General features: G+C 48.3%; 1 protein-coding gene across 1 annotated transcript in view; it reads right to left on the bottom strand.

The window, feature by feature from the left end:
• The window catches only part of LOC142767872 (uncharacterized), a 53,493-nt gene extending 46,332 nt beyond the window's left edge, over positions 1–7,161 (bottom strand). Inside the window, exon 1 of the mRNA XM_075870121.1 lies at positions 7,020–7,161. Within this exon, the coding sequence (XP_075726236.1) occupies positions 7,020–7,161 (142 nt within the window). The remainder of the gene's footprint in view (positions 1–7,019) is intronic.
• Positions 7,162–25,684: the final 18,523 nt, after the last annotated feature.

The raw sequence follows: 25,684 nt of genomic DNA, 5'->3' as shown, positions 1-25,684 counted from the left end.
TGAAGAACACACATCAGATGCCTGTGTAAACTCTCTTCACTGTGCGAACTGTAATGGGGAGCATACCGCGCACTCGCGATCATGCCCGTGCTGGAAAAAAGGAAAGGAAATTGTGACAATTAAAGTAAAACAAAACATTTCATTTAGGGAGGCACGAAGGCAGGTGTCCTGCCTACCAGAAACTAGCTTTGCCGAAGTGGCGCGTCAGGGGGCAGCGGCACGACGGCCCCCGGCGCCTGTCTAGCACCCGCTTAGTGAGCCAGCGGTGACACCATCCGCCCCCTCGGCGGTTGCAGCCAGTGCTGCTCCGCCATCCAAGAAAGACCCACCAACCTCCGGGCTGGGGGCTGCGAAGGTCTCGTCTTTTGAGGCGAGGCCCTCAAAACAAACGCAGCGCTCACAAGAGCACGTGTCCAGCGCCTCGCAAGAGGCAATGGACACAACACCGAGCGTGAGGGCGCAACCAGCGCCTAAGAATCGGCGTGACTCCGTCAACCGATCCAAAAAAAAAAAAAATCTCGTGTCATGGCCCCTGGAAAGGGTCCGTGAGCTAACTTTCCATCCTTGAGCACACAGCACAAAACACATCTAAAATGGATACACAGATCTTGCAGTGGAATGTGAGAGGACTTCTCCATAACCTCGATGATATTAGAGATCTTCTTAATAAACATACTCCAAAGGTGCTGTGTGTTCAGGAAACACATCTCAAGTCCACACAAACAAACTTTATAAAGCATTATGCAATCTCCCGCAAAGACCGTGACGACGCTGCCGCTTCGTCGGGCGGTGTCGCTATAATAGTTGATAAAGGTGTTGCCTGTAAGCAATTAAACATCCGAACTTCTCTTGAGGCAGTTGCTGCCCGAACAGTGCTGTTCGGGAAGCTACTAACAATTACATCTATTTAAATTCCCCCATGCTATCAACTTTCAAAGAAACACTTTCAAAGCTTCATTGATGAACTTCCTCCGCCATATATAGTCGTTGGGGATCTAAATGCACATAGTCCCTTATGGGGCGACTCCCGTTTAGATGCGCGAGGACGCCTAATAGAACACTTTCTGTTTTCGTCAGGTGCATGTCTACTAAACAAAAAAGAAGCAACGCATTATAGCACTACACACAACACATACTCTTCTATACACCTAAGTATTGCCTCGAGTGCTATAATTCCTTAGCTGGAGTCGTTCGTTCTCAAGAACCCTTTTGGGAGGGACCACTTCCCGATTATGTTAAAGTTAACAAAAGAAGATACATGCTTGCCTGACTTTCCTCGCTGGAACACCAAGTCAGCCAACTGGGAACTGTTCCGAGAAATTACATTTTTAGACGGAGATGAGATTGCTGATTTCTACATAGACGATGCTGTAGCATACCTAACAGGTTTTATTATTGACGCTGCAGTGAAATGTATAAATCAAACTAACGGAATGACTAATATGCGTCGCATGCCATGGTGTAACGACGATTGTCGAAAAGCGCGCAATAGACAAAATAAAGCTTGGAGACTACTTCTAAATTACCCAACGCCTGAAAACCTCGTCAATTTCAAACAAGTCACAAGCCAGAAGAACGCGTCGTCTTGCAAAGAAAGAAAGTTGGAATAGGTACATTTCTGGTATCAATTCTTACACCCACGAAACTAAGGTTTGAAATAGGGTAAACAAGTTAATGGGTCGGGAGTTGCACCCCCTACCCTTGGTAAATAGCCGAGGTGAGAGCCTGGAGGAGCAGGCGGACTGCCTAGGCGAACACTTTGAATACGTCCCAAGTGCATCAAACTATACAGAAACGTTCTTAAAATTAAAAAAAACGCGAAGAGCGGCAGCCCCTTAAATGTAAACGTCCATCCAGTGAGACTTACAACTGCCCTTCACATTAGCTGAACTTAAGGCATCTCTTGCGTGCTGCAACAACCCGGCGCCAGGTGTCGATCGTATAACATACAAAATGGTCAAGTACCTTCACCCCGAAGCACTAAAAACACTCCTAGCTCTCTTCAATATCACGTGGGCAGCTGGGTATATTCCATTGTCATGGAAAGAAGCTATAGTCATCCCGGTACTTAAACAAGGCAAAGATCCGTCCTTGGCCTCCAGCTACAGGCCAATAGCGCTAACAAGCTGTCTATGCAAACTATATGAAAAAATGATAAACCAGCGCTTAATGCACTTCCTAGAAAGTAACAGTATACTAGACCCCCTTCAGTGTGGTTTCAGAGAAGGGAGCTCGTCAACAGACCACCTTGTTCGCATAGAGACATACATCAGAGATGCATTTATTCATAGGCAGTTTGTACTTTCGTCGGTATTCCTCGACTTAGAGAAGGCGTACGACACCACATGGCGATTCGGAATTCTCCGAGATCTTGCCACCATGGGCATTCATAGGAACATGCTAAACACAATTAAAAGTTATCTGTCTAAGCGAAACTTTCGCGTAAAAGTGGGAAATGCTCTCTCTAGAACTTTTACCCAAGAGACTGGTGTTCCGCAAGGGGGCGTGCTTAGTTGCACACTCTTTCTTGCAAAAATGAACTCCCTGCAGTCAGTCATTCCAAGTGCGATGTTTTATTCCGTGTATGTTGATATGTGCAGATGAGTTTCAAATCATGCAATATCTATCTGCGAACGACAAGTGCAGCTTGGAATGAATAAATTCTCTAAATGGGCGGATGAAAATGGTTTTAAAATAAACACCAAGAAAAGTACTTGCGTACTTTTCTCCAACAAACGATGAGTAATGCCAATACCAAATGTTGTGATCAAGGGAGACCAACTCTCTGTGAGCAGCGAGTATAAATTCCTGGGAACCACTTTAGATTCTAAAGCTGACGTTTATGCCCCATATTAAATATGTCAAAATGAAATGTTTGAAAGCGATGAACGTCCTAAAACTCCTATCACGTACAACATGGGGTAGTGTTCGAAAGTGCCTCTTAAAGTTGTACAAAAGCCTTGCTGGGTCGCGCCTTGATTATGGCTCTATAATTTATCATTCCGCAACGCCAAGTGCATTAAAAATCCTAGACCCCGTTCACCATCTGGGTATCCGACTTGCAACTGGTGCTTTCAGGACAAGCCCGATCCAGAGCCTCTATGTGGAGTTGAATCAGTGGTCACTTCACCTGCAGCGATCCTATAGCAGTTTCACATATTTTATAAAAGTACGCGCAAACATCAAGCATCCTTCTTATTCAACTATAAACGATATGACCGCTGCCACCCTCTTCCATAATGGCCCCACAGTGAGAAAGCCGTTCTCTTTGCGTGTGAGAAGCTTGAGTGAGGAAATGGGTTTTCCACTGTTACAACTTTGTCCTACGACCAGAGCGAAACTTTTACCGCCGTGGTAGTGGCAGCTTATACACTGTGACACCTCATTTGTCGAAATCGCTAAACACGCACCAGAAGCACATATTAAAATGCATTTCCGAGAACTCCAGTCCAAATACTCATGCGTAGAGTTTTATACCGACGCTTCTAAGTCGCATGCAGGGGTGGCTTATGCAGCCGTCCGACCATCCTTCTCGGAATCCGGTGTACTGCACCCGGAAACAAGTATATTTAGGGTTGAGGGTTATGCACTATTGTCGACTGTGAAGCATATATGGAAACCAAACTTACAAGAATCAATTATATTCACAGACTCATTAAGCATCGTAAATGCATTATTATCACTTTTTAGATTAAGAAATCCGGTAATAATTGAGTTGTATTCCGTCCTGTGTACTGCGTATATGTCCAACCAGCATGTTACTATTTGCTGAGTACCTGGCCATAGAAGTATCGAGGGCAATGTGTTAGCTGACCAAATGGCCACGTAAATTATATTGCGCGCTATTAACCCTACTGCTACTGTCCCTGCAACAGACCTAAAACCCTTCCTACGTAAGAAACTGCGAAGCCACTGGTAACGCTTGTGGGACACAGAAATAAATAATAAGCTTCTATTGATTAAGCCGCAGTTAGGTTACTGGCCCTCCGCTACGAGAACACGGCGAACTGATGTCCTATTCTGTCGCCTCAGAATAGGACACACTTATGGTACCCATAGCTTTCTGCTGACTGGCGATGAACCTCCTACTTGTAGTAGATGTGGCGACAGGCTAACCGTCCTCCACGTCCTCCTGGAGTGTCCAGAAGCTGAAAGTGAGAGAAAGAAACATTCTGCTTTAGCATACCGCTATCGTTTTCCTTTACTTCCGATTATGTTTCTCGGTGAAGAGCCGCTTTTTGATGCAAAATCAGTTTTAAGCTTTTTAAACGATGTAGTATTGAACGTTTTCAGCCCAACATTGAATGTTTTTAGCCCAACAGGTTCATAGTGCATCCTCTGTTCAGAGGATGCCGCTGTGATAGCAGCTTTCAATGAGCCCAGGCCTCCCCGCTCTTGCTTTAAGGGCTCTGCCGACGCACTGGTGCTCAATGTCAAGTTTTTATTTCACATACGTTTCACTTTTAAAACAATTTATGTCTCCATAGCACACATCATTTCTCATTGCCATAATTTTACTATATGTATATTTTAATGCACCTACAGCGACTGTTTTTAGGCCCATTTACAGCCACGTCACATCTGTTTTATTCACACTGCACATCACACAGTTCGTTATCATCGCTCTGGCGCTCTTTGGCCATATCTGGCCCTTGCGCCAATAAACTCCACCAATCATCATACACAAGAAGTTCGGCCAGCAAAACGTATAACTCCAAGCGTCTCCTGAATGGCTCGCGGGTCATCCAATTAGTGCCGACGCGCTCTCGCGTTTTTTTTTCAGGTCCCCCTTTGTGCAACTGGGTGGCCAAGAGAAGAAAGTAGGTAGAGTACCGAAAAACGCGGAGACCTAGGCACTCTCTCTCCTCTGGTGCGCTGATACTGTCCCGTGAGATAAAAAGTCCAGACGACCGCCATCGCGATGGACCCAAATCAAAAAGCCTGTATGCGACGTCAGGTGGAAACTGAGCTATACAGCCGCATGAAAACAGACATTTAGCGCTGTTTTTGTTTGTAAGGAAGAAGATCATTTCAATTACTTCTCGCAAAAATAACGAAAAACATTTTTGTTATGGTGGTAGGAACATTGAAGTATTTTTCGTTGCGAACGTGTTGGCAGCGAGAAGTCTCGCTGGCTTCCACAGCAGTGTAGTCAGCCTTTGTGAATGGGAGGTGGAAGTTAAAAGATAACGCCGTCATATATACCGCCTGGCATGAATGTAACAGCACTGATTCCCGAGCGTACAGGCTGTGCCACTCGCTTCGTTTTGAAGGCGTATTAAAAAATATCATTGCCTATTTGTGATCAGTACTCCACGGGCTAAATCGCGATCAAATAAATGTAAAACTGTTAAACTGAACAGGCCGGTGACTGTATGTATAGAATGCGGACCGTTTTAAACAACGCTTAGGAAGTGTGTAGCACACTAAGTTGACATCGTTATGCTGATAGGACCTATTACGGTGCCAGTTGCAGTGGGAGACCCCGGGGAACGATTCGGACGATTCGAGGTTTTTACAACATGTGCGTCTTAATTTAAGGTGTACCGATTTTTTTTTTCAGGGTCGCCAACATGAAAATGCATCTACCGTGGTCTGCACTGCGGGGTGCTGCACGTGCGCTTCGCCTAAAGCAGCGCTGCTACCAGTGCTCGCCACTAATTACTTCCTAATAAGCTTATAATGCAGTTTGCAAGGATAATGTGCTCCAATATGAAGCTATAGTTATGGTGTGCAAAAAAAAAGCAACAACCGGACCACGTAGAGAACCAGGAGTCCAAAGAACGGCACGCGGAGGCTTCTTTGGTAGGCTACGCGACATAATGTTTATTTATCTTTCATTTTTTTTAGTGACCGTCACAGTAAGTTTAGGAAATGTGAACCCTATTGCAATCGCGCAAAAAGATGACTAAATATGATTTTAAAGTCCACCGCCTTCATGTCCGCGTCGTACAATTGCATGTTCCGGTCTCTCTAAGACAGGAGGCGAATGCACTACCACTCAAAGGCACGGAAGAAGTCACGGGGCCATCGTAACGTAGCAAAGCGGGATCATGATTCAGGCTCGGCGAGATACTAACGTGGAGTACAGCGTCCTTACAAGACTATAAAATGCTAGCCCTAACAAATCAGCGTAAACAAACCCGCTTTTCACGATGCGTACTCGCCCTTCCAGCTACCACCGGCTACGCCTAGAAATAAGCGTTTAAATAGGTGGAGCCACTTGACAAAGCAGAATAAACCACCAAAGATGAAGGCCGGCGTGCATGTGGACAGTGTTGTACTAAAAGGCGTTCGTGAAATATGTTGTCCGATACAACTTAACAGTCAGGGGAGGCCAGACAACCGAATCGCAGCCTCCGATCACCTCAGCGAGCAAGGAAATAAATCGGCTCTTTCTCTCAGCAACGTTCTCAGCAGACGGAGTCAACGGCCGTCCGGCTCATGACGTCAGCCTAGAGTTCACGTCCCATTGGGGCAGGCTGTCAAACAAGCATTTTCATTCCTGTTTCGGAGGAAGTGGTTTGTTCAAAAAACAAGGGACTCCCTTTTGAAACCCTTGCAGTAGCATGGCTCAGCGCCATGACGGCAGTGATTGGGAAAGCAGAAGACTAACTAGCAAAACCTGTTTTAGAGGAACCCGTTCACAGCTGCATGTGGAAGCTCGCCCCCTCGTTGTTGTTTTTCTCTCACTGCCGGCGCACAGATCGCTGTTCTCTGCATCGCCACTTTTTCTCGGGAGCGCTTCCAGCTAACACACTTCTGGCCTTGAGGAGAATCGCAGGTGCACATTTTACAAAAGAGAGCCCAGCCGGAGATCGTTCACCAGGTTGCTCAAACAAGTGAACAAAGAAAGGGGCGAGGTGGATGGACACAAGCCTGTCCCATTGTGGTTGGACTACTTCTCCAGTAGCAGAGGCTTATGGTCAGCCCATAGCCTCTGTGGTCAGCCTCGCTGTGGTTGGACTACTCCTTTAGTCACGGAGGCATATCGCCATTCGGCTGCTGCGCCTGATCACTCGTATCGACGCGGCCTTTCCAGATTGTCGCAGCGGTCGGCCAGCTCGGCTGTCGTGTCACTCGCAGCATCAGCTCGGCGCCCACAGCCTCGGCAAAGATGGCCCGGTCGAAGATGGTGCGGTCGCCAAGCGACTGCCCCATCTGCTGACACGTCACCACTGCGTCACCTCTATGGAAATATGGGTATGGATATTTTGGCGTTTTGACGAACTCGTGTACGACGCGCTTTGTAACAACCTGGGTCTAAGAAAGCTCAAGTTGATCGTGAGTTGGAGCTACTTCACGCGGCCGCCGGCGCACAGCTTTGGCGCGGTGCTGTTGCATATCAACTACCTGCGAGAGCTCGCCTGCGAGGGCAAGCACATGGACCGCAGCTTCGCCCACGGCCTCTCGGAGTTCCTAGCGAGCACTTCCTCGCTGAGAACACTCAACTTGAGCAAGTTTAGAACACAGCAAGGATGCCGTCGCTATACTGGAAGCACTCGGGCGGAACAAGTCCATTGCCACGCTGTCGATCAACACGTCCCTACTTTACCTTGAGATACTGAACTGAAAATGGCCGCGATATGCCCTCTTGGCCACCGGCTACTTGTGCCGGAACAAGAGACTGCGCACTCTGAGTGTTACTTCACACCTGCCACACTTCCGCCTTGTTCGTTCGATGATCGAGACGCTGCTCACCAACCGCTACATTACCGAGCTTAGCCTTATCAATATACTGCTGGAACCCCGTGTGTAAGGAAAGGACTTAAAGACACCGAGGAACGTCAAACCAGAACAGAAGAAGACGAGCGGAGGGCAGGTGGCACGAAGGCGACAACATGAAATGAAGAAGAAGAGAAGAAGAACGCACGTGCGATTACGAGGCAACTGTGCGCCAATCAGCTGATGACCAGTGGTGGCCCATAGAGGTAGCGTGCCACGATTGGGCCTCGTGCGACCATTACGTGGCAGTAGGCTGTGTGGCTGGGGACGAGCCGGAGCAGCGGCAGACGGAAGACAGCGGGCCGAAGCGTCGGACGCAGGCGATCCAGATTCCGGCCAGGGAACGCGGCCGTCTACGCTGCTGCCGTCCAACCACCAGCTGGGGCGGCATTGCCGGCACGAGTACTGCATCTCGGGGCGCGGCCTGGCCTGCTGTTCTCTTCCTTGCCGAAGGCGTCCCGGATCTCAGCGAGGCGTCTCCACAGTCAGCCGTTTGGCACAGTGATGAACGTGGCCTGGCTAATGGTCATGGTTGCACCGAGCATCGCGTCTCGACGCAATCCGTTCGCTGGACAGGCTGGCCATTCCCCGCATGGAGCATCGCGTCTCCGATGCGGGTTGACTGCTCCGTAGCCGCACCCATGCCATCAAGCTCCGGTGTCACCAGAGCGTCGCACATCGGCAAGGGACGAGCGAGAAGTTCTGCCGGGCGAGACGCGGGCGTGTGTAAGGAGGACCACGGAACCGGGCGAGGTTCAGGGTGGACGAGGGTCCAGGTACCAGGGGAGTTGCTGGCTGAGACGAGGATCGCCCAGCGGTGCCGAGCCGTACCGAGCGACGTGCCAGACTCGGACGTGAACCACGAGCTCATGAGCTGCAGTGTGCACCCGAGGGTACCTGGCGGTGCCCTGGCCAAGGTGAGGAACGCCGGTGACAGAGCTGCCGCACCGTAGCTGAGGCGAGCAGCATTTCAGTACGGCAGATGGTGCTGTGCTGGCCAGAACCCGCACGTGGAACCGCTACGCCCGGGCGGTGATAAAGAGCTCGAGGGTTGAAGCCGCGAAGGCAGACGAAGCAGTGCGCTGCTCGAGAGGACGAGTTCCTGGCAGCGTTCCTGAGCAAGACGTGGGATCCGTACGTGTCGGCCAGGTCGAGCTCCGGTGTGTTGGTTCGAGGTCAAGTCCGTCGGCCTGTACAAGGTCCAAGGATGGGGCCTGCTGAACGGCTCCTGCCTGGGTGCAGTGGCCGCGAGCAAGTTCGTGGGCGAGGCCTACCGGGTGTGGTCCTCGTGAGCCGTGGCCTGATCCTGGACATCGGGAGTTGCGACCCAGGCTGCTGAGTTGGTCGCGACGTCCGATTCAACGGCGCTGCACACGGTAGCGCATCCGTGTGCGGTCAGCCGTTCCAGCCGTGCCACCTTGGCCCTTGCACACGTCGACGACCGCATCAAGTCGGGACGACGGGGACCCAAACTGCGACGTTCCCATTCCTAAACCAGGAAGTGCACAAAACCGAGAACAAGGTGTGCCTGTACAAGTAGGTGTTTCTGCCGCACCTGCCACACCCGACGCTGGCCTTCATCGGCATGCTGCAGCCGCTTGGGGGCGTGTTCCCCGCGCAGGAGGCGCAGAGCCATTGGTTCGCGCAGCTCATCAACAAGAAAGTGTCACTTCCTTCTCGAGTGTGCAATATAAAGCTTCTTTTGGTCGCATCACATGTTGATGTCAATCCTTTCTCGTCTGCTGTTAACAAACATAGTGACGAACGTCCTTTAACCATCACAATTTCTGGCGTCCGCGACAGGGCTGAGCTCTCGCGTTACATCTGAGAGCCTCACGTTGTTTGTGTGTGGCAGACGAGAATGGACGACAAGAGAAAGCTAGTTGAGCTAGGGAAGGAGATGGGGCTGAGTGGAGAGGCTTCGCTGGCATGGGTGAGCGCTGAGGAAAAAGAAATGAGGGACCAGAGAGCGAAAGATCGAGAGGGTTGCCACGAGCCAAGGCTGGCCAACCGACAAGTGGGCCCTGTCATTGAGCTTGTGTCTTACGGGAGAAGCCTTGACCGTGGTAGGACGGATGGCTGCAGAAGACTCTACGGACTACGCAATGGACTTCTGTAAATATAGTTATTGTTTTGGCTATTTTTTGCTTTCGTTTAATCCACCCCGTGCGCTTGTAAAAAGTTGTTTTCCCCCTAAACAACTTTCTTGAGCAGGGGGATATTGTAACGAAAAGACTTAAAGGCGCCGAGGAACGTCAAACCAGAACTGAAGAAGACGAGCGGAGGGCAGGTGGCACGAAGGCGACAGCAAGATATGAAGAAGAAGAGAAGAAGAACGCACGTGCGATTACGAGGCAACTGTGTGCCAATCAGCTGATGACCAGTGGTGGCCCATAGAGGTGGCGTGCCACGATTGGGCCACATGCGACTATTACGTGGCAGTAGGCTGTGTGGCTGGGAACAAGCCGGAGCAGCGGCAGACGGAAGACAGCGGGCCGAAGCGTCGGACGCAGGCGATCCAGGTTCCGGCCAGGGAACGTGGCCGTCCACGCTGCTGCCGTCCAACCACCTGCTGGGGCAGCATTGCTGGCACGAGTACTGCATCTCGGGGCGCGGCCTGGCCTGCTGTTCTCTTTCTTGCCGAGGGAATCGCGGATCTCGGCGAGGCGTCTCCCCGGTAAGCCGTTCGGCACAGCGATGAACGTGGCCTGGCTAATGGTCACGGTTGCGCCGAGCACCGCGTCTCGACGCAAGCTGTTCGCTGGACGGGCTGGCCATTCCCCGCATGGAGCATCGCGTCTCCGATGCGGGTTGACTGCTCCGTAGCCGCACCCATGCCATCAAGCTCCGGTGTCACCAGAGCGTCGCACATCGGCAAGGGACGAGCGAGAAGTTCTGCCGGGCGAGACGCGGGCATGTGTAAGGAGGACCACGGAACCGGGCGAGGTTCAGGGTGGCCGAGGATCCAGGTACCAGGGGAGTTGCTGGCTGGATCGAGGATTGCCCAGCGGTGCCAAGCCGTACCGAGCGACGTGCCAGACTCGGACGTGGACCACGAGCTCATGAGCTGCAGTGTTCATCCGAGGGTACCTGGCGGTGCCCTGGCCAAGGTGAGGAACGTCGGTGACTGAGCTGCCGCACCGCAGCTGGGGCGAGCAGCATTTCAGTGCGACACAGACGGTGCTGTGCTGGCCAAAACCTGCACGTGGAACCGCTACGCCCGGGTGGTGATGAAGAGCTCGAGGGGTGAGGCCACGAAGGTAGACGAAGCGGTGCGCTGCTCGAGAGGACGAGTTCCTGGCAGCGTTCCTGAGCCGGACGTGGGACCGGTACGTGTCGGCCAGGTCGAGCTCTGGTGTGTCGGTTCGAGGTCGAGTCCGTCGGCCTGTACAAGGTCCAAGGACGGGGCCTGCTGAACGACTCCTGCCTGGGTGCAGTGGCTGCGAGCAGGTTCGTGGGCGAGGCCTACCGGGTGTGGTCCTCGTGAGCCGTGGCCTGATCCTGGACCTCGGGAGTTGCGACCCAGGCTGCAAGGTTGGTCGCGACGTCTGATTCAACGGCGCTGCACACGGTAGCGCATCCGTGTGCGGTCAGCCGTTCCAGCCGCGCCACCTTTGCCCTCGCGCACGTCGACGACCGCATCATGCGGGACGACGGGGACTTAAACTGCGACGTTCCCATTCCTGGACCAGGAAGTGCACAAAACCGAGAAGAACAAGGTGTGCCTGTACAAGTAGGTGTTTCCGCCGCACCTGCCACACCCGACGCTGGCCTTCATCGGGCTGCTGCAGCCGCTTGGGGGCGTGTTCCCCGCGCAGGAGGCGCAGAGCCATTGGTTCGTGCAGCTCATCAACAAGAAAGTGTCACTTCCTTCTCGAGTGTGCAATATAAAGCTTCTTTTGGTCGCATCACATGTTTATGTCAATGCTTTCTCGCCCGCTATTAACAAACATAGTGACGAACGTCCTTTAACCATTACACCGTGATATGGAACTCATTAACCAGCTAATATTCCAGAACAAGACCCTGACGAGTTTAAGCCTGATCAAGTGTCACTTTCACGAGTATGCAGGACACATTCATGAGAACGCTGAGGCCATAACCAGTCGCGCCCATTCATTCGTGTTGACCCTCACTAACAACAACACGCTGCAACAGCTGACCCTTACACCTTCATGGTTCAACACGAACGAGAACCGGTCCTTGGTCGAGGCGGTGGCGTCACATGCATCACTGAAGCAAGTCAACTTCGACGTGCCTAAACGCAAGGATGCCGTCAAGATTTACTGCGTAGTACGTGAAAATGGAGCACAGGATCGCTTTCACCGAGGCATGAAAAACGTGCTTCCGGAAAATGCAGATCTGTTTTCTCGGAAAGAGGCAGTTGCGTTTCTTCTGGAAAACGCAGTTGCGTTCACGGAGGCGACAGGGCCGTCAGGCGTCAGCGTAGACAGTCAGGTGTTCTTCGGGTATGCTCAGTTGCTCACCACTCTGACTTCGCAGCCCTCGTGCAGTCACGTGTCTTCATTTTGGCTTCTTTTGACGCGGGAACTCTTGAACATCACGGTTACCTCCGAAATTGATCAGTACCTGAAGGGCACGACCACGCTCAGGGATCTCAAGCTGGGCTTCGACGACGCCGAAGTCGGGGACGCCGTCTGTGAGGCGAGGTGGGAGCTTCTACTAGCGTTGTCCGTCAACAGAGGCGTGCGCAGGCTAGGAGTCTATGGCTTTGGGTATGACGAGGACGACACTCGATGGTTGGTGGACACGCTGCTGTCCAGCCGGACGCTTTGCCAAGTGTCTTTCTTCCCGAGTTGTAACGACTCTATCAAGCAGCTGGTGCGAAGACTGTCGCCCAACATTTTAAGCAACTACACCCTCCTCAGCATCAACGCACCCTCATATTACCGGCAAGGCAGAGATCGGGGTCATGTCTGAGACGTCCTCGGTCGCAACTGCACTCTGGTGACGCGAGCATCGCACTTCGTCACTGGAGCGGAGCATAGATACTGCATGGAGGCTGCCGAATACGTTCAGTTACCTGGGACTTGTGGAAAAAGTTCAGGAGCTCACCCTTGTCAATGAAAAGGAAGCTGCGTGTCTGATCAAGGCGCGCCTCATGAAGATCGCTGAGTTGGACGACTTCATGCGCCTGGCAGGGGTGGTCAAGCACCGTGTCACCTGCCACAGCCGCGACGACGGCAAAAAGCAGTTGGTGGACATTGGTCGTGACTGTTGGCTGTACATACGCCAATACCTGAAGCTAAGCGACCTTCGTAACGAACAGTAGGTGGGGACCGATTCCCTGCAGTCGTGTCTCGCTTACACTGCGTATTTTCTGTTTCTTTGAGTGGTCACTGCAAGACGTTTCTTTGTGTAACACATTCGTATGTTTTTCTGGCGCTGTTTTTTTGTATAGTTTTTCCTCTATTGTGTCACTTGTTAACATCAGCTGAGGTTTTTGTTGGTAATTTGGAGCGTGAATTCTTCTGTACGAGTTCGTAATTTCTCAAAGATCGAATAAATAGGTCTGTTGCGTATTACTGAATCTTTTTTTTCTGTTTGGGTCGTGAAAGTAATGTATGCAGAATGTTTAATATGTACAGACGCCATGATTCACTGGGCAATGCAGGCCTAATGGTTGCGCACTCCTAACCTTATGAGTCCCGACCAACACGCTCTACAGCTATAACTGTAATGTTGTGCCTTTGTTTAGAGCAACAGAGTTATTCCCCACCGCTCCTTAATGAGCACGCACAAAACTGTTCATTGTGGGTTTACATTTTTTTCGGGGTAAGTGATATCAAAGGCACCTCTAGCGCTCTTTTTTTTCTTACAAATTTCAAATCGTTCTTCCGCTGTTTGTACCAGTGTATAAACAGTATGTCCATTCACAATAACTCTGGCTGAAGGTGCTGCTTTCAATAACAATGGCGTTAATACGTCTAACATGGCGCGAGTATGCGATCTTAGCCCAAGTTTGCCGTAAGATCAGTCGTGCTCTTCTGGCTGTCACACCATGCACTGTTTGTTTCCGCTCTCGCTGTAAACTACTACAGCTACCACTGGCATCAATACAGGGGCATGTTTATTAATTAATCAATCATTATTCATGGACATTAGACGTCGGGATGGAGATGTATCGCTAAGCGTTAACGTGGGTGTATTTACGAAAGAATGTGCTTAAGCTGTTGAACGCCAACATACATTGTATGAGCTCTGTCGTATTTTACCGTATGAGCACTAAACTACTTTGGTAAGGAGACATTTCCTTTCGTGTTGTACCCATTTCCGTGAAGATGGGATAAACCACGTTTTCAGTGTTAAGTAGCAAATGTCGCCACCCATTGACCCCAAGAAAACATGGCACGCGTGCCATTGTGCTTCTGTGCATGCACGAGCTAGTCTCCTCAGAAACGCGTTCAAAATTGACGCAGGCCACCCCGCTGTCCCTGAGTGCAAGCCCTTCAGCCACGTCGTGAGCTTCCTGGAAAAAAGTGCAGCATTCGCTGTGCCCCAGTTAGAATGAAGCTACAGAGGCACTTCAATAAACTAGCTCGGCTGTCAATTATTCACGCTCTTTCTTTTTTTCAATTGAAATAGTTCACCTTTCTCATGTCATCAGTGCTTGTCATCACGTCTTTTGTCATGGTCGTGAGTCACCTGCAACAATGCGTGCTAAGTGAGAGATAGTTTGGTGTTTTCTCAACTACGGTCTATCAGAGAAGGTTTATACAAATCGGTCAATCGGTCACTAAGATGGCGATAAGAAGGCACAACGTGGCACATGAACTTATCTCAGCTGAAATCTATTGGCCAGTAAATGTTCCATTGGAACACTTCAACTGACTAATGGCCTTCTAGGTATACACCATGAGGTCTTTTGTCGCGGTCGTGAGTCATTCACCTCAGTGCTTGCAGCGTGCGACATTCGGCAATTATCATCTAAGGCTTATCGAGAAAGGTCCATCGAAAGCAGTCATGCGGGAAGAGGCAATTCGGGACAGCATGGAGCTGGAACTAATCTCAGCTGTAATCAGTTTCCCAGCTGAAACGAGTATCATACGTTGTAGATAACATATGTTGATATTACAATGACAAGATTCTGAAACACAAACGCTGGTGATACCAAAACGGTCAGAATAAATGGGGACTCCTTCCGCATACAAATGATACGTGACAAGTCTAAGTATTTTACATTGAGCGTATGACTCTAATTAATTTAAGCACGGATTTACGTACGCTATAAAAATCTTAAAAGAAAAAGTTATACGTAGAACCCTTCCCTGTAATGTTAAGTTATCAACATGGTGTTGGCAGGGGAAAGAGGGCGACGTGCAATTAGGGCACTTCCCTCTCTCAATGCACGGATGGATTGATGTGGCTGTACCTTTTATATTGTGAGGCGGCTAACGCCACCTAGCCGTAATACTTAGTGAACGACCAACTAGGTTTATCTTTTTTTCCCCTTTAAATAGTGAACTATATGACTGGTACTTTGCAGTGAATGGATTAATTTTCACTCGTGCCTTTACTTCAGCCACCAATCAGATAACCTTTTTCTAGTTATCTTTACCTGCCCAAAGTCCATTTTGCCCTCCCTGTCTATAAACCCCAGTGCTTTAAAAAGCTCTGTGCCATTATCCTGAACTATAGGGTGAAGCGCTTTACAGAACATCATCAAGTGTTCGGCAGTTTCCTCCTCCTCTCCGGATGCACTGCATACCGCGTTAATACGGTATGCAGTGCATCCGGAGAGGAGGAGGAAACTTTGTATTTGGCCCAATATGTCTTGGTTCGCAATACTCCTGTCCTGGCCTCAAACAGAAGAGAACTACCCCGAGCGTTATCATAGAATCTTTCCTTAGTAATTTCCTGCTTAAAAGTTTGATAGATCTCTAGTGCGAACTTCTTAATCAGGCCAATTCTCCACATGTCAGTCTCCGTTTCCTTCACCTTCTTCTTGACTGATAGTTCTTTTTGATTTGGCCCCCTGCTGCTTTCTAACTATTTACCCGTCAATTTTCTGGTCCGCTTCCTCCATTTTGTATCGACATTCTTCATCTACAAGTAGCTGAAAACCTTCCTAGCCCAACGCTCCTCCCCCATTTCTCTCAATCGCTTCTCAAATTTTATCTTGCTGCTATCTTCCCCGCCCTCAAATGATGTACATCCCATGTCACCTTGTACTCCCTGATTTGGTGTATTCCCGTGAGCTCCTAAAGCAACCCTACCTATTCCACGTTGCTTCATTTCTAATCTTGCTTGAACTTCTGATCTCATGCACAAGACCGCATTGCCGAACGTCAGACCCAAAACCATGAGCCCTTTCCATATTCCTCTCATAACATCATACTTATTGTAATGCCACAGTGCCCCATTTTTCACCACTGCTGCATTCCTGTTACCTTAAGTCGTCACGTATATTTCGTGTTCCCTTAGGTACTCGGTCCCCTTGCTTATCCATATGCCCAGATATTTGTATTTATCTGTTATCTCTAGCGTGACCTCCTGTATTCTAAGCTCACTGCCTTCATTATCATTTAAAATTATGACCACTGATTTTTTCTTACTGAATCTGAAATCTAACCTATCTCCCTCATTACCGCAGATGTCCATCAATCTTTGCAAATCGTCCTTGTTGTCAGCCATTAGCACTATGTCATCTGCGTACATTAATGCTGGTAGTGTCTGTTCAATGAGTTTTTCTTGTTTGACGATAGAAATGTTGAAGCCAAGTCCCTTTCCCTCTAACTTAGCCTCTAATCTTTGTTGGTACATCATGATTAACAAGGGTGACATGGGACACCCCTGCCTAAGCCCCCGTTTTACCTCTGTGGGCTTAGATACCTGTTTTCCCACTTTATAACTACATTGTTACTTTTAGAGATATCCTTAAAAATATTAGTGACTCCATCTTCCACACCTAGTCTGTCCAGTATTCCCCACAAGTCCTTCTGAACCACGTTATCGTACGCTCCCTTGATATCCAAAAATGCTAGCCACAGGGGCCTGTGTTCCTTTTCTGCTATTTCGATGCACTGCGTCAGCGAGAACAGATTGTCTTCCAACCTCCTGTGTTTTCGAAACCCATTCTGCAGTTCCCCCAGCACCCCCTCATCCTCTATCTATGCCTGCAGTCTTTCTTTTATTATCAGCATTGCCAGCCTACAGAGCAGATCTTCCAGCGCCCTCTCTCTGCCTCTATATTACAACGGTGGCCGCGAGTGTCGCCTTCCAGAATCTTACCGCAATCGCAATGATGGTGAGCATTCAACGGCTGCGGCAAGTTTGCGTCGTTTCCGATAGACTTAAAATCAAACAACTTCATTTTCCTCTAGTTCATGGACGAAGGAGCCACCAATAAAAGTTGTCTTTGAAAACATAAGGAGCCCGCCACCCACCCCATTACAAGGGCTCATGGCAGCACAGCGACAGGTACTTTAACACGCCAATTACCACCAATTATCACCGCCAAATATCATCACGCCAAACATCACTTGGTAACATGGTTTCGAAAAAGAGAAGAGAAACAAGCCCCCCAAAAATAAATAAACATACTTGTCTACAAATTTCAGGAGTACGTTGCTTGATGCATCACAAACGAGGTCGAAATTAGTTGATGACGTCTGCGTCGTGTACACGCAAAAAGTGAATAATCGTAGCCACAGATTATATATCTGACGCATTACGCTGCGGCTGACTGTCTGTGTAGTGCAAAAGCTGTCGAAGTCTTGAAGTCCTTCTTCAGCCACATATATGACATAGTACCATTCCAACACAGCATGCCCTATTTCACACATGAAACAAAACAAGGTGAAGGTCTATGTTTCGTGCTTTCCTAGAAAAATTTCACGACCAGGTGTAGGACCAAAATGGAGCCTGCCTTTCGAAAATTTTGTTATGCGTAGAATTAAGCGTAGCGCTGCGAAGCAAACGAAAATTCCTCTTGAACCTGTGTATTGTAATATTGTTGCGTCAGTGAAAGTCAGATCAAAAGAAGCGGTAGATGAAAAAATGGGCAGATGCGACCTATATACCTTCGGAATGAACGTTTTGCGAAGAGTGCGCATAGAAAGTGACAGTGCTGTCATTTTTTTTAGCATAACATCGCGAAGTGGCGCTAAATTTATGTAAAAGTGCCCGCACAGACATAGCTTACACACACAATCCAATGTGATATAACCAGTTCTTTACTGTTGCGTAACATTGCCAACAGAAACATGGATATTAGCTACACTGGAAGCGATAAGCTGGTATGAAGCGCTGGGGCTCCGGAGGAAGTCAGCCATGAACGATGTCACATCAGTCAAGTTCAGCGAATGACGCTTACTGACAAGTAACGTTAACCTCGCCTGATGGCTTTATCATCACAGGACATTTGTAATGTTTATAAAGTTAGATGGCCAGCAATATGAACATTAGTGTCTATTTGAAAAGTAGTTCCGAGACCTGGTGTGATCTTGATTGCCATGCACATTAGTGGTGTTTGATTCCTGCTGGGTCCTTGATATGTAATCCTTGGACCCATCAGGTCAGCCCTCCCGCTGTCGGGTTTTCGTAACGCTCTTGATCCTGGATCATAGATTCATGGTCTCGCCACTACTGGGTAGATATAAATTCTCCATTACGTTTTGCACACGCCCCCGTAGTGCGGCAGCGGGTGTGCGAGCATGTGCTAGGAAAGGGTTCACGACCGACGCAACGACACTTCCGAGTTATTGATGACATGATCAGCCAGATGTGTTCGTCGAACCCGCGGTGGTGTCACCCCTACTCCACCGCGCAAGATGTGGCTGTCCTTCGGAGGATAAAATGGACAAAAGAGGAACAAAAGATCAGACGGAGCCTTCTAAACAACGGTTACTCAAAAGCCTTCATCGCTGAGTAGGTCGGAAGCTGCAAGGCCCGTTCTCCAGTGCCCCTTCAAGAGGGCACTGACCCATCGCCTTCAAATCAGGTCCGCGTCGCCATTTCTTGCGTCCAGGGCACCAGCGAAGCGCCAACCGGTGTTCTCTTGAGTGGAAGTAGGAAATAAAAGAGGCGCATAAGCCAACTTCATCACTCGGCAGCTTCTTCCTGCACCCAAAAGATACACCAACTAAAAAAGTCACAACTAATAGGAAGGTCGAAGGATGGCAAGCAGATAGAAACCGTGCCACGCGTTTCTTCTGCACAAATGACGCATGAAACGTACTCGCAGGTACAAATGAACGCGAATAAGCGTATCAGCTATTACTTCGTTGTGCCTGAAAACCACGCCCATTTCGCAAACGGAGACTGTGCAACGAGTGCAGTCACCTTTGTGCGCCTGGTAACTACAGCAGAATCGTTCCGGCGACAGGCCAAAGCGTAAAATCTTCCTCACCGCGAGAGGAAGAGCCCTCTCCTCTCTGCGTGGGAGATGAGAGCGCGCGCTGTCGTGTTATGACAATCTAGCAACGCGTGCTCATCTCGCCATCTCGCTGGCAGTACTAAAAACGTGACAGCTCCCCCGAGATGACCATTGGCAATGGTAAGTGGTAGGTATAAATATCTTGCCGTTTGCACGTCGAAGGAGGTGCTCCTTCGTGGCTCAGTGGTTAACACCTCGCACTTACTATTCAGAGGTCGGACATTCGCTTCCGCGTGCCGGAGTCCTTTACTGGATTATTTTTCTTTGTTGCGTTTTTATATATATAGATGGGTGTACATATACGGTGAATGACGCCGGTGGCAAAATCTAGCCATGAGTGTTCATATAATTGCTATCGTATTAAAAAAACGCTCTCCCTCAAGCGGATTGCGGCGCATCGTACGTGGGGCAAGCAGATCTTTTAGAGAGGCTGGTAAACAAAGCGACAACCTCCACAAGTTGCACTGACAAAGGATGTTCAGTGGCCGAGCACAGCAAGGCCTATGATCACAACATCACATTTGACATCTTCCGTGCCGTTGACTCAAAGACTTGTCTCCACAAGCGGATTTTCATGGAGTCCTACCTGGAAACGTGAACCGGTCTGCAGGTACGCTCGCGAGTTTGTATTGCAACTAGAGGTGTGCGCCGACTGGTCGGCGCGCCACCGCCGACTATTTTCATCAGTGCAATCGGCGCGCCATTTGTGCGCCAGTACTGACTTTTCACAGATTTGTGTTTTTTTCTTTTTTATCTTGATTGATAGCTTCGTTTCACATTTTATGTAGCCAATAAAAACCAGGCTTCTTAGTTATCGTCATACAGCTTCACAGACCGAGAGTACCACTATGAACAGCGGAACAAGTTCGGTGGTTGCTGCATGAAATGACATATTGGACAAATTGACAAAAATAAATGTAACAGTTACAGTAAAGCATAGATGCTGCCATCTTAGGCTTAAAAGCAATTTTTGCTGGTTTTCTATGTCGTACTTAGCATTGATTATGGTCATACGACGTTGAATGTACTGGCCCAGCGTGTTGGTGCGTGCCACTTCACCGTAGCACTATTCGAATATTCATACGGATGCAAAACGGCATCATTATCAGTCCAAAATGGCAGCTTCTAATTGTGCCCGAAACAGGGCGTATATACAGAAGAAACGAAGTGGTAGCAGTGCAGCACCAATGCAGCGCGTTAGATGAAGAAATACACAAAGTCCCGAAGGATGATAAGGAAAGGGAGAAGTTTAATGAATATTAAAAGCCTCGAGACATAATACATGATCGAACCTACTCAGGGTATATCAGCACTTGTCCGTGGTGTTAAAGATGATAATTTTCGAGGATGACCACTTATATGCAGCGTCTGAACATGCTGCAGAAAATATTCACCACCTGTTTTATTCTTTAACTTATCTGTTTGTACCGGCCTTTTAAGACATTGGATATCCAGCATGAAGATGCCAAGGCAGTAAGATGGCAAGAGAGAGAAAGGAAGGCTGGGGGATTGACCATATCTTGGCATCCGGTTTGCTGCCCATCACTGGGGGTGGAGAAATAGGGGCAAGAAAGGGTGTGTAAAGAGACAGAAAAGAAAACGCATGTGCACTCAGGAGTAAGATGACAGACTTAACAGAAGATTTATTACATTCTGTACAGACAGGGTGAGAGATCTCTTACAAATGAGCTGGGTAGCTCATTATAAAGTCTGCGTTTTGACTAAATCAGGGAATAGGCCCAGAATGCGCTGTTGAATCACGGGACACACACACCATTTCTCACGGTGCCGCTCACACTCGCTCAAGTCAATGTCTTTGATTGGGGCGTGGCCGCCACACTGCACCTGTGACACCAAGAAACCATTGTGGTCGTCTCGTCGAACGTCTTATGGTGTCGGAATGCCACCTCAATTCCCGGCTAAGATGGACAAAACATGGCGGACAGCAGGCTGGCAGCCCTTCGGTGACTTGTTTGATGAACAAAAAACGCCGCTCTGCCCCGTCGGCCCAGGCGCCACGGGTAACAACGCTATATAAGTGGTGAGCAGAGGCGTAATGTCTTGTCTGAGGCCACCAGTTTTGAAAAGAACGAAATAAAATCAAAAAAAAAAACTTGCCGGCAGAAAGTTCCCAAAAGACTGCTGGATTCGTCAGTAATGCGGAGACAGACACTCGAGCGACATGTCATATATGACGTTGTCCAGCAAACTGGTTTTAATAACGTAACTTGAATGGACCTACAGGCACTGGGAGAGATGAATAATAATTGTTGCGGACAGTGGCGATGTACTTCTGTTGCGAAGGTAATGCTCAAAATTAACCAAATAAATCTTAACATTATATTCAGGTCTTGATAAAAAAAGTAAGTCAAGTTAGAAAGCTCCTCAGGTGGCCAAGTAATAAATTATTTCACCATACTTCATGGTGAAGTAATTTGTAAACAAATAATGCGACCGCTGTTTAATTGATATTCGATGACGTGACCGCAATCAACGGTGTGCAGTCGCAATAAAAACTGGAACGTTATCTGCTGACACAAGCGGGCGAATGCAGCGGAGAACGTAAATGTCACGCAATAAAAGCGATGTGATGTCGCACATTTTCGCCTGTACAACTCCGTGCCCTTTTGCTTGCTCGTGATGTATTCGAAGGGGCTAGCCAAGTCTCGCGTAGAAGTCGAGCAGAGTAGTAGCCGGGGCTGATAACAGGAACGTTTATATACGCTATTTACACACTAAAGGTAGCGTAATACTACATGTTGATGGTAGCATCATGGAAGCCTGATGGGAGCTTCTGAGAGCTGGATCGGAGAGTCTCGGTGCTGCGTTTTAAGCCCTGGTCTTCCTAAAATTCTCTGCAGGAGAGAACAATGGACAGTTTGCAATAATCTGCAAGGCAGCTTTTCTCTAAGGTTAGTTTTTCAACCAAGAACTCTCGTTCACAGACTGCTTTTCTCGCTCATTTCATTTTGCCATTCCCCTTTTTGAGATCTTGTTGTGCTCGCGTGCCTTCGCTGGAATTTGGATTGGTGACTTTTTGTTGTACTCGCGTTCTCAAAATGAGAAAGAAAAGCAGTCTGTGAACGAGAGGTTTTGGTTGGAAAACATACCTTACAGAAAAGCCGCCTTGACAGACTGCATGTCCATACAGTTCAGGGCAGTCCAAAAAAATTGTCGTCTTCATCTCCGTCCGCCAAATGGGGGTGGGGGGGTGGTAGTGGTTAGAAGAAGGCGCCTAATTTCTGCAGCCCAGCAGGGCTGCAGAAATTTTATACGTTTATATGCTTTATATATAATTTTATATGTTTATATGATTATAAATTTTATATGTTTTATATGAGTCAACTCCACTCCTGTAATAGCCCGCAAAGGGCTGACAGTATCAATAAATGAATTAAATGAAATGGAAGCGCAGGGCGATACAAATAAGGATAAAAAAACACGAGAGAGGAAGAAAGAGAGAGAAAGTCAAAGACTGTCTTCTTTTCAACCCAGGAAAGAGAGAGGATGCACGTTCAGTTCGTTACACGGCGAGAGAGAAACAGAACGTAGGTCACAGTGAAATAATACGCACAACACAGCAGAGTGTAATGACATAGCATCGCAGGTGCAAAAGTGGGTCAGCAGCGCTAGGCAGGCTAGGGCCTGTGAGAATGGAAGACTTGAAAGCACCACACAGTGTGGGAAACATACGTGACGACGGATCCCAAGCTGTCGGCTAACTGTTCAGCGCATCTCGTGGCACGTCGAACAAATCAAGCAGCCCCGATTTCCAACAGCGCTTTCTAGGCCGTCAGTCAGTCAGGCGTGTCCAAAGAGTTTTTGACGAGGGGAGGCAACCGCCCTAAAGAATTCGGAGTAAAACTTTCGTGTTGTCGCTGCTTTTGGCGCACCTCAAGAGCGTTGACCCGGAACAAATCAGGGTAGGCTTAGCTGCAATCGTCGCGCGGCAAGGCATACATAGGGCAAACTGGTAGATGCCTCAACGTGCGGTTGCGAGAGCACAGCAGCTCTTTAATAGGAAGGCCGTTCACGCATCTGGCGATGCATTGCAGAGGATGCAGTCAGGGTAACTGTAAGCCGGTATTTGAGCAGACAACTGTAATCTACAGGCACAGGGGCTCAGCGGAGAGGGAGATTATGGAAGCCCTCTTTATCCAGAGGGAGGGGCCTGATTGCATCAGCCACCCCTCTATCAGTCTGCAGGAAGGGGAGATAGCCTATCTGAAACGTTACTTATAGGCATGCTGAGCACGTAGTTTTAGTTTTTGGTCGATTCGTTGGGTTAAATTTGATGTCACTGCGGTATAAATGGTGTTTCCTGAATAAAATATTCCAGTTGCTAGTAGCGCGTCGTCCCGTGTACTTCTTCTCTGTTGTGTGTCGTTTTTGTTCGCGCCCCTTATCATCATGAACCAGCACCAACTCGCCCAACTTTTTACTTTACTGAGCCCCGTAACTGTCTGATTCAGAGAGCGACACCTCAACAGTAGCTCACAAGGAATGGGGCTGAGGAGGGATTAAAAGGGTAGGAATAAAGGTGTAGAGAGAGAGAAAGAGGTGTGAGGTGGCAAGCCAGAGAGAGCGATGACATATCGAGGAGATAGGAGAGATAGGAAAAATGGAAACACGGTCACAGGAGTCCGAGGACGGGGCACCACTTGCGAGAGCTCTTGTCGGCGTCAGGAGATGACGTAAAGCAAGCCCAGTCTGTCAGAGCTACACTGACGTTGGAGGTCGAGGTCAGGAGATGACGTAGGGCCAGCCCAGTCGGCCAGAGCTACGCTGACGTCGGAGATCGCGAGGGCACAACAGGTCGGCACGGAATCCAGCGAGCGAGTCGTGCATCTGTTATAAAAAGGCGTGCAGCGTATGCGATAGCTTCTTTTCTTTGAAAGTCTTGTAATTCTAGTACATTTTCATTATATAGCCGAGGTATGAGGTGGTTGTTAGTCGCATATATTTGGGTGAAAGTACTACAAATACTTATTCGCCGCGCATGGCTTCTGGAAATGATACTTCAAGAAAAAGAAAATCGCTCCAACATTTTTTTAAACTAAGTTCACACGTGGGAGTACTTGTTCTCTGTCTGCGCTTTTCCATGGTTAATGAGTGTTAAGTCCCGCTGCCGCTTCTATAGAATGGTGCACAATAAGCCATATCAACGCAGTGACAGGATTTTCTACAGACTACTAAGCATTTGATCACCAGGCATTTTCCCTCGGGCATAGTTTGATTAAAAGAAGCGACATATTTTTGCTGAAAACCTGGTTTATGCACTGGGGCCTGGTGCACAGATTTTGCATGTTGCAACTCTTAATCATCGCGAGCGTGAAGACGGCAAGTAAACGCCTCTATGCTATTGTCTGTACGTCCGGTGTAACGAAACCCTTTAGTGTTGAGGGTGTTGGGTTAAACCATGCACTTTGCCCATTGCTATTTTTCATCATGGCGTTTGTCTATTCACTGAGTGGTGCTATGTGGAGCACGCGGCAGTAGTGCCAATGTGCTATTTGGTGCTGCTACAAAAAGAAAACTAGCTTGTATCTCTTCTTCTATGAGTCCTTCAATTAAACCTATTCTAGGGGGATGCATAGAAGACTATCCGCCTGACACACTTGGTAAAGTAAAACACATTGTAAGAGACCACTTCTGCTAATTGAAGGTCTTGTAGACCATCCCCTTCTAGACTGGGGTGTTATGCCGAAAAATGTTGAGCTCATGACGTGCCGCATTAGGTTCTAAATTTAACATTGATGTGTCCGGACAGAAATATACTAACAGCGCATTTCCTAGCAGCCTGCCCTGTGTACCGACTGTAAGTTTTTCAAAAAAGCTTCTTTTGTTGTTTTTAGTGAGTTAAATAATTTTGAATTGGCGTTCTACTGATCCCAGTCCTCGCATGTGTTTATATGAAGGTGGTTGGTTTATACCTTAAGCAATGCATCCTAGCATTAAGTGCAAGCTGAGCGGACGTGAGAACCATCTAGACAGCATATCCAGCTCTCTAAGTACTTATTCAAAAAAAAAAAAAAAAAAAAAACTCCACGCAAGTATTAGCTTGAGTCAACGAGGAATTCGAATAGTTTTAGAGTGTACTAGGTGGATATCTTGTGACACTGTGAAAGAATACCGACGTGTCAAGCACCTCGTTAATTACACCCGAAGATTTATAAATTGATAGAGCACAACGATCAAGCAAAAAAATCTGCGAAAATAAAAAAGGTGTGCTTCGCATCGGATGAGTTGCAATTATAAGCCAACGCATGAAAACTGGTTAATTAAGCACGGTCCCTCAAATACTATTCATTTAGTTCATAACTGTGACTTCTCTGCCATGCAATTTTTGTTTATTTTCATGGATTCTTTGCTTTTGTCGCACAGGTTGGTATCACTTCCCGGCAAGCGGAGAGCTGCACGTGGTTTAAATGCACCTGGGTAGGGTTCACATTTATTGTTGACTAAAGCTATAATAATGTGGCACTCGAAATGCCGAAACTCAAAATGACCAACTATAGGAATGCCGAAATTTAGAACAACGAAAAATCAAAAAGCCGATTA

Source organism: Rhipicephalus microplus, chromosome 7 (assembly GCF_043290135.1).
Source record: "Rhipicephalus microplus isolate Deutch F79 chromosome 7, USDA_Rmic, whole genome shotgun sequence".
Classification (NCBI taxonomy): domain Eukaryota; kingdom Metazoa; phylum Arthropoda; class Arachnida; order Ixodida; family Ixodidae; genus Rhipicephalus; species Rhipicephalus microplus.
The sequence above is the reverse complement of the archived record's forward strand: the minus strand, read 5'-3'. Positions and strand labels throughout refer to the sequence as shown.